Below are 9476 nucleotides of genomic sequence, written 5' to 3' on the forward strand. Positions count from 1 at the left end.
AGTTAGAAAATACTTGCCCTGCTCATTTTGAAATCCCATGGCTTGCAAATGCTCTGACTGTGTAGATGTGCTTTCCAGACCATTTTCCAAATCAAAGCACTGCTATAAACTACAGCACACACAGAGAAGTGACTTAATGAAACTTGCACTGGGACCTGCCACCTTTCTCATTCTGTGGTATGGAGGCCCTTTGAGACAACTCTTCAATGCCTTTAAAGCTAAGAACCTGAACAGAAATTATGTGCTCCAACTCTTCTGACATATACTACCTAACAAATCTTTTACCCACCAGGCTACAGGAAGTTCTTGCAGGCACAGGTTCTTTTCTCAGAGAGACTCCTTAAGAGATGCTGGTGCAAGGAAATTTTAACTAACAGATTTTCCCTTACATGACTAAACTCCTTTACTATATTGGCATTGCTGTCAGTAACACCAAAGAAATTGATAAATATTGTACTAGCCTCAGAACTTAATCAGCTCATGGATCTAGAATATGGAAGGGATCCTTAGTGTGCCTATGGAAAAGAAACTATTATTGTTCAAAATTTAAGATTCAAAAATACAGTGTATCACTAAGTCACATATGTGACTAATAGAACCAGACAAGTGAAATTATTCAGACTTCTTCACACACAACAGGAATACAGAACTGAAAATGTTTTAGAACAAAGCTGTTCAAGAAAGGAACAGTTTTTCCAGACACACTGTGTAATTAATACATCAGCTAAGTATGGTTCCATTCAAAACTCCTTCTCCTCAAAGCAAGCTTTGCTGCTGACAGTGACTGTGGTTAGTTTTCTCTGAACTTGTCTGAGATGAATTTCTGCTTAGAACTCTCAGTTCAAGAACTGGATTCAGTATGCCATGACCTCAGCATGCTCTTCCATCTACAACTGCACCTCAGGATTCTATTCGCCCCGGCAGCAAAGCATTTTCCTTGTCTAAGACCAGGACCTAGTGCAGTCAACAAAACCAAAGGTTCTGTAATTCCCCTTTCCCAGAGGGACTCCTTACCTGTACTGCTCCTGCTGGTAGAGTTCAGCTACAATGGCCAGAAGCCGACTGATGAAGGTGTCACTGGCATTGTCCTGGTTGGCCTCCACAGCCAGAACGTTGCACCTCCTTTCTGTATCAACAAGTTTCTTCTGCAGCTTCACATACTCCTGGCGGAGGAGCATCAGGTGCTTCTCCAGCTTGGCCACCTCCTCTGCAAGGCACACAGAGTTACCACAAGGTTGAGAGATGCACACCTCTGTTTGGGATCTGAGAGTAACTTCATCCTCAGACTGCACACGTTGTTTAATTACAACACTCCGAGGAGAGTCTCTCCTCTTCCAAATACCTGAGCATCTCATCCCCAATATTCAAACCTTCTATTTTGTATTTTCATAAATACATTGAAAAATCCTAACACAGTGATAAAATCCACTTACAAACAAAGTTCTGAATTCTGTTTTGTCAAGTATGCCGTAAAGTTCCTAAAGCCATGGAGTCAATTTCTGTGGGAATTATGGTGGGGCAGAGGATGAAGTCTTTGGTTCTTACCCACTTTTTCAGCCTAGTTAAGATGCTGTTTGACTTTTCAGATGATACTTAAACCAAAAGTAAGCATTAGATCAGCTGCTAAAGTACCATATCTACCTCAGAGTATTTAACTGACCTGTTTAGAACTCCTCAACCTGTCAACTCCCCAAAAAACGGCCAGAGTGGAAAACAGATTATCCCCAGAATCTACGTGCTAAATGTCAGTCAAAAGTATATAAAACTACTTTCTGCTGGCACACTCCTCCACTGGAGGCACTCCACTGGTAAAGGATCACAAATGCAGTTAAGTCCACATTGACTATTTCAGTTCAGGATGAGCAAAGCAACAGCACCTGGGAATCTGATCCCTGAACAGGTATTTCCATCCCACTGCAAAAGCCACTTTTCCACCACACTTAACTGGTCACTCCACAACATGCTGGGGTAAATCCACCCAGGCCACCTCTATGAAAAACCTCTACACCTCGCTGCTGGAAGGAAACATCTGCACAGGTATTTAAAACCAATCCAACTTATGAGTGCTTATTTATGGATTAGTTGCAAAAACTGTATGTTTGCTATTAATCACAGTGCTTCACTATCTTCCCCCTATCGTTAAGTTGATTTTTCAAGTAAGGCCAAATCCCAAACCAGTCCTAAAATAAGAGGGGGCAGGGAGGATAAATTCAGACACTAACCAGTGATTTTATGTGGGAAAGTTCCTACAAGATTACTCCCTACTAGCCAGGAATTCATATTTCAAAGACTTTTCCAAAATATTTACTAAACATCACTAGTACAATGAGAAACTGAGCTCTGTTGATCATTGTTTTCTTCTTGCTCCTGTAGTAAAGTTCAACAGTGCAGCTGACCTTGGCCGTGCTCTGACACAGGTCCCCAGGGCAGAGCACCAGTCTGGCTCTGCTGCAGACACAACACCTTGTTCAGTCTGTCCTCTACAGACCCTGCAGCAAATGCTTCTTCAAAACTCTCTTAACAACCATTGTAATGGATAAACAAAAGGCAACATAACCCATTTTATTTTTCAGTTAATACTACATAAGCAGGCTTGGCAGGTACTTCCTTCAACAGCCTTTTTGTTAGCTTCATCCTTCAAATTTCAGAGATACCATCTCCCTTGGGATACCTTTCTTTTTCTACTGAAACACACTCTGATTTCAGAATTGTGCCATCAGCACCACACCAAGTCTCAAGGAGGGTTTGAAATCCTGCTGTGGTCAGTCTTTCTGCGTGAAGATGAATGCAGTTTTGGTGTTCTCAGAACTAGAAGGACATGTCCCTTGAGCAACCACTCCTTCCTCATTTCTCCACAAGGATAGTGTTGGAGGGACACAAAGCAAGTCCTACCATTACAGCAGGAGTCTGACAGGAGCCCAGAGCAAAAGACACTCGAGAACCACACCAAAAATTAGTGTATGAACAGCACCACTGTTTACCCAGTAAGATTTTTAACAAATTTTTAACAGATTTTTTTACAAATTCAAATGCTAGGAATAAGAAGCATAGTGCCTAATGAAGCTCACTGCATGCACCACCCTACAGGAATCCTGCATCTTCCAGCCAAACCAGCAAGGGTGGGAATAAAGAATTTGTACATCATAAATACTGTCATTTTCACTAGCTCCAAATTATCCTGACATCCCTAGGATACAATGCAGAACTACCTTAAACCCCCAACCAGCAGTAGCTGAAGCTTTGTGCATGACCAACAATTCAGCTCATTACTGCTGCTTTCAGGGCAATCCCAGACAATCCCTACTAGCAGTGAAAGTACCTCAGAGAACCAAAGCTTTGAGAACTCTTGCTTTCAGACTCACACCATATGCTTCCTGCAAACTCAGTGAGAAGGGCTGATAGGTATTTGCTTACTGTACCAATTACAAGAACTGTAAAATAAAGAGTTTCTCTTACTCTACATGACAACCTGCACAGATCTTGTGTAGCAGCTAGACTTGAGGCCAGTATCTGATCTCACAGCACACTTCAAATGCACATTCAAGAGTTCTCAAGGTCCAGTTAATCAACATTTACAGCACAAGAGCAAAGGCTCAGTTGTCCCTATAAACTGCTCACTTAAAGAGTGAACAAATAAAAGGCACAATTACTGCAGGCACACACACACTTAATGAAGGTGCTTGCCTCAAGACACTGAAAGGACAGGCTTAGTCAGACACCAGTAAGCCTCTGGCTAAACAGCAATCCCAGTGCTCAGTGAGGAGGATGCCCAGGTGCAGCAGAGTGGAAAATACAAATACTGTGGCTCCTTCTTCTGAGCCACAGTCCAGGTAACTAAGAGGAGTTTTTGTTAACAGCTTTCTGGCAGACTGATCAGCACCTCATGAACTGGCAGAAGTTCATATCCCACATCAAAGGCTTTGAAGAGGGTTTCAGGAAAGGCTACTGTCATTTTCTTTCTTTCTTTTCTTCAGGAGAATGCACAGAAGTACTCGGGAGCAAAGAGGTGAATGCAAATGGGGAGGCAAAAGGCAATGAGGGGATAGATACCACACACCAAAAATTAGAGGGAGGCTCTAGTGGAACCCATCACACAGCCCATTCCACCCAACAAAAGCAGTCCCAGAAGCCATTCAGACAAATTTTGTTTCCTCACCAAGTAGACCTGAGTGAAGTATTTCAGAAAACCAAACTATTTCCTTACCCCCTCCACTGCTCCACACTCAGACCCTTATCTCCCCAAGGATGTACAAGCACTGCTTTCTTGTTCCTCCTCACTTTTGCCTATTTTGATCTTTACCACGCCAAAGCTCTACAGCTACTGCTTCTTTACACTCAAGCATTAATGCAACAATTCTTACCCATGCCTGCATGTAAACCTCCTGTATTAGCAGTACAGAATTCAGAAGTTACACACTAAAATGTTCAATCTGCAGGTAGCAATTGCAATAAATCTGATGCAGGATTTTCCTAGACAGAGGCAACCCTTCCTTATGAGAAAAAGCACTTGGCTTCTGAGCTCATAACCACGATTTGACAAGCTCCCTTCCTTAACAGGCTTTCACTTTTCAGCTGACTCAAGAGCAGCTCTTAACTAGAAAAGGGTGCCTGCAGGTAGGTACCTTGTTGGCAGGGACAAAATGAGCCCCTCTTCCAACACAACCTAGGAACTGAGAAGGGTGACAACTCCAGCTTGTTATTCCTGTGCACACAGGATCATTCATTGGTCATGTGCCTTTTTCAGCCAAAATATCAGAGAATTACTTAAGGCAGGGAAGAATCTCTGAGAAGTACAGATTGTCTGAAACAGGGCTTGTTTGTATCAGCTGCAGGTTAATTCTGCAAAGGAGGACCCTGAGCCAGAGCCTCACATCCTCGAGGGTCTCTTTGGGGAAAGTTTCACCACCTGAAGCCAACCTGGACACCTAAAGCCCTCCAGAAATGGGTCACCAAGGCTTAAACCCAACATAAGAGGCTGGTCAGCTAAATATGCAGCAGTGGTATTTCAGCACACAAGAAGTCAGGCATTCCTCTAAGGACTTAAAGCAGCTTCACTACAGCATCCTCTCAGCTGATGCATCCCAGCCCAGCAGCATCTGCTCCATCTTACTCACTATTCTACAAGTGTTCCTAAAATTCCACCACTGTCCAGGAGCTGCACTTCAAGAGCTGAAGGCTCAACTTCATTTCCTTTATAACTTGGAGCATTTTAGCTCCGTTTGCACACTCCGTTTCCTCCAAGAAAAAGAGGAAGCTTGTCTTGCAGAAACGAGTAGAACTGTAAAAATCCAAGCGAGCTTTTTTTTTTTTTCCAAATTCCTTTAGGTTAAATTAATTTGAATGGTGCAACTGCCAGTCTTCAAGCAAAACAGCAGCACTCCAGGAGCCCTGCAAACCTCACCTGAGCCTGACAAAAGGGCTCCGGCACGAGTGAGCGGGAGGTGCAGCACAGGCAGCCCGCCCAGCTCCAGGGAAAGCCGCGGCCCGCGGGGCCCGGGCAGGGCAGCGGGGACGAGCCCGGGACGAGCCCCGGGATGAGCCCCGGGACGAGCCCGGGATGAGCCCCCCGACACGGGCAGGAGCCTCCCGCGGCCCCGCCTGACCCACCGCCTGCGGGGAGGGCTCTGCGGGGTGTCCCGGCCGGCTCCCACCGCCCACGGCCACCGCAGGCGCCCTCCTGAGAGGCAAAGCCGCCCGCGCCAGGCCGGCCCCGCCTGGGGGTGTCCGCCCGCGGCCCCCGCCATCTCCCGCTCGCCTCGGGGGCGGCCCGCCCCGCCCGCCGCGGGCAGGGCAGAGCCCGCCCCGCACGGGAGAGCGGCGGGAGCCTCACGCCGCGGTGCCCCGGGAGCGGCGGAGGGCCCCGGCTGCCGCGGCCCCGGCCCCGCCCGGCCCCTCACCCGGGCTCCCCCCTCACCTTCCGCCATGTTGGCTCCGGCGCCGCAGCTCTCGCGAGAGCCGCCGCCCGCCCCGGCGCCGGAGCGCGGTGGTCTCGCGAGAGCCGCGCAGTAGCGCCGCCACCGGCCGCGCTGCTGGGACGGTCCCGCCGCTCGCCGTTATCCCGCCCTCTGGAGTTATCCCGCCCTCTGGAGTTATCCCGCCTTCACTGGAGTTATCCCGCCTTCACTGGAGTTATCCCGCCTTCTGTCGAGTTATCCCGCCCTCTCTGGAGTTATCCCGCCCTCTGGAGTTATCCCGCCTTCACTGGAGTTATCCCGCCTTCTGTCGAGTTATCCCGCCCTCTCTGGAGTTGTCCCGCCCTCTGGAGCTATCCCGCCTTCTCCCGAGTTATCCCACCCTCTCCCGAGTTATCCCGCCTTCTCCCGCATTAATGCCTCCTTCTCCCGAGTTATCCCGCCCTCTCCCGAGTTATCCCGCCTTCTCCCGCATTAATGCCTCCTTCTCCCGAGTTATCCCGCCCTCTCCCGAGTTAGTTATCCCGCCTTGTCCCCGTTATCCCGCCTTGTCCCGCTCTCCCATCGGCAGCCCCGCTCCCGCCGGGCGGGGCCGCCCCGGGGTGCGCTCCCCGCTGGAGGAGCCGCCCGGGGATCCCGGCAGGAGCCTGGGCTGCCGGGGAGCGGCGAGGCGGGCACTGGCACGGCCGGAGCGCTGGCGAAGCCGGCCCGCAGCGGGGACGCTGCGCCGGGCATCGCTCCGCTCACGGGCCGAGGGCTGCCCGCACTTCGGGTCCTGCTCTTCTTTCAGTGCTCTGTCTTTCAGCAGTCCTGGACACAATCCGTGCCCCCTGACGCTGGATCGGTGCCCGTGGGTGAGTGGCTGGAGTGGACGGGCAGTGAGCAAGCAGCAGCAGCAGGATCGTTTTCCCAGCCGCGTGTACAGCGCAGCTGCCCCCTCGGCTGCTGCTGTTGTTCATCATCGCTCCTGCTTAGAAGCGACTGAAATGCCAAATACTCGCTGCTGGTCCAACAGCAATTTGTTGCTTGCTTTGAGGAGCAACTTTCAGTTAGATGTTTGAAGACTTTATGCACAGTATTGTTTTACAGACATAATTTTTTTCTGGACTCCACCATGAAGTGACCTTTGAAAAGTTGCGCTGCGTTATATTTAATCTGGTGTTGGATAAAACAGCAAATCCAGAGCTGGGCCCGGGAGGGCCACAGAGTGTAGTTTTCTAGACATACCATGAAAGAACCTGTCTCATTTTGCACAGCTTGGTGACAGCTGTGTATGCCTTTGCTGTACAGCAAATTACCCCACTGCTCATGGTGCTATTGATCCTCTTGAGGAACTGTGAGGAAGCAAGTAATTGCTCCCTGATCAGATTTAGTTTAATTTCACAGTAACAACAGGCATCAGATTTCAAACCACTGCTATGTTTTGCATCAAGGGAGTTGTAATCTCCTCTGGGGATCTGCCTGGGCAGGAAGCTGTCTCTCTAAACCCCAACCAGCTTCTGATTTGGTTTAGAACCACTCGTGTTGCTGCTCTGTGTGCAGTGATGGCACTGCACCAAGAGCAGTGCACCAGATGGTACAGACACAGTGGAGTCCACCCCACATCGGCCTCCCAAAGCCCAAAATACATTTCTAATCACTTCAGAATTCATGTGCTCTGCTTATTGATCATCTAGTTCCAGTAAGTGTTTTCAAGCACTGCAGCAGAAGGAATTTTAGAGTGACAGTTGACAGTCCTTCTGAGTTTTAGGGATCTTCTCTGGTGCAGCAGGGAGAAATAGGAAAAAGGAATTAAGATGGCCACACTAGTTGGACATTCGTTACTGTTTGATGCTTTTTCTTTTCCCCCAGTGATGCAGAGATATCTGGGATGCAGGGCAAATGCCCTGTGTTGGGGCAAAAATCAGCTCACTCTCAGCCAGGAAAACAAACCCCAGGAGAACCCACAGTGATAACTGAGCACCCTGCAGGAACCAAACCAGATAGAAAGTCTTGCTACAAGAAAAACTGGGGAACGCTGGTTTACTTCCTTGTTCACCAGGAATCCTCTTACTACTTGTCAATCCTGCAGCTCCTCAGTCATGTCCCATCTGGTTTTATCACTAACAGCTTTCCACCAGTGACCCTGAGTGTGGGGCAGGAACAAAGAGCTAAATGTGATCACATTTAGAAAAGTGAAACAGGCCCTTTCCTTGCCTGCCAAAGGCTTCCTACAACCTGGACACTTGGCTCCAGACCTGAGCTGCCTCTTTCATTCAGTCACTGGGCATTAGCCATACCCGCAGCCTGCAGGTCTTAGCAGTATCCCACAGCAACACTCCTCCCTGGGGAGTATCTGGGTCAGGTGGGATCACAAACCTTCTGGGTAAGTCAAATATGTATCTGAATTTACAAAGGGGAATGAGCAGTGCTGTGCAATTCCCAGTTCTTCCATACCACTGAAGCAAGACAAACATTTCCTAAAGAACAAACAAGCACAGACATAAAGCTTTGAGGCATTTTGTGGATTTACAGGTGAGTCTGTGAGTACTGTGTGTGGTACTTTGGAAGACAAAACAGAGACCACTCTTGAACTTGAGGAAAGCAGCAAATACCTGGAATTGCCTCAGTTCTAGAAAATACACTGTGGAAATTGAAAAGGAAGGTCAGCCTGTGGGGGAGTAAGTCCATTGGTAGGTTTAATAAGATCAGCTTTTTTCCAGTCTTTTTTTTAATGGAAAGAATGACACCATGCCACTGAAATTCTGCAGTCCCAACTTCAAGTGGAAAAGGGTAGCCAGCTGGTGGGAAAGAAACCTTCTCTGAAGACCTTTTGGACAAGTGCTCCAACAGGAACTCAAATCAGCTCTGGTGTCTGAGGATTAAGTACTGCATGCACCTGCCTGGCTGCAGTAGCAGCCTAACCACCTAAAAGCAAATATAACTAATGATTTCACCCAAAAAACTCATTTCCAAATATGTAAATATAGATATCAAACATACCTCTTTATTTAACCACACACAGCAGGAAGCAGTACCCTTCCCTCTAAGTCTTCTCACATTAAATGCCTTTTTGTCCTCAAGGGCTGCCTTGCCTCTAAAAACTGTCACCCCTTCCACCCAGCCCCCCTCACAGCACCTGCAATATGTGCCTTTCAACATGTGCATGTTGCACAGCAACATAAAATGAAGTCCAGACAGCCAAATAGGCCAGAAGGCTTCTTGAAAGCTGACTCTTTGACATTGGAACTCCTGATTTATTAGTAGGTTCTGCTGTGCTGTGGAAGGAAAAGAGTTGAGTAGTTTCGAGTTCTGCTATAAAGTTTCTTTGGTCAAAGGCTTGAAAACTGTTTTGAGCAGATACTTTGAGATGAGTGTTTGCTCACTAGAGGGCCAGAGATGGTCACAATAGGGATGAAGGTTGTGTTTTGTTTGCTCTTTCATTGTTCAAGATGAAGCACAGCATGTCCAATTGCTCAAGTGTTTGCTAGTGTTGTGTTGTGGGGGATGTTCAGGTAAGTTGTGCTCCAGCTACAACTGTACCCTTCCTACTGTGACACTCAAGACAGCCAGTTTGACACATCA

General features: G+C 48.1%; 1 protein-coding gene across 1 annotated transcript in view; it reads right to left on the reverse strand.

The window, feature by feature from the left end:
* ANKFY1 (ankyrin repeat and FYVE domain containing 1) overlaps window positions 1–6060 on the reverse strand; it is a 31704-nt gene extending 25644 nt beyond the window's left edge. Inside the window, exons 1-2 of the mRNA XM_064394649.1 lie at window positions 5915–6060; window positions 1015–1207 (exon numbers count right to left, since the gene is read on the reverse strand). Of these exons, the coding sequence (XP_064250719.1) occupies window positions 1015–1207; window positions 5915–5924 (203 nt within the window). The 5' untranslated portion in view covers window positions 5925–6060. The remainder of the gene's footprint in view (window positions 1–1014; window positions 1208–5914) is intronic.
* Window positions 6061–9476: the final 3416 nt, after the last annotated feature.

Source organism: Passer domesticus, chromosome 19 (assembly GCF_036417665.1).
Source record: "Passer domesticus isolate bPasDom1 chromosome 19, bPasDom1.hap1, whole genome shotgun sequence".
Classification (NCBI taxonomy): Eukaryota; Metazoa; Chordata; class Aves; order Passeriformes; family Passeridae; genus Passer; species Passer domesticus.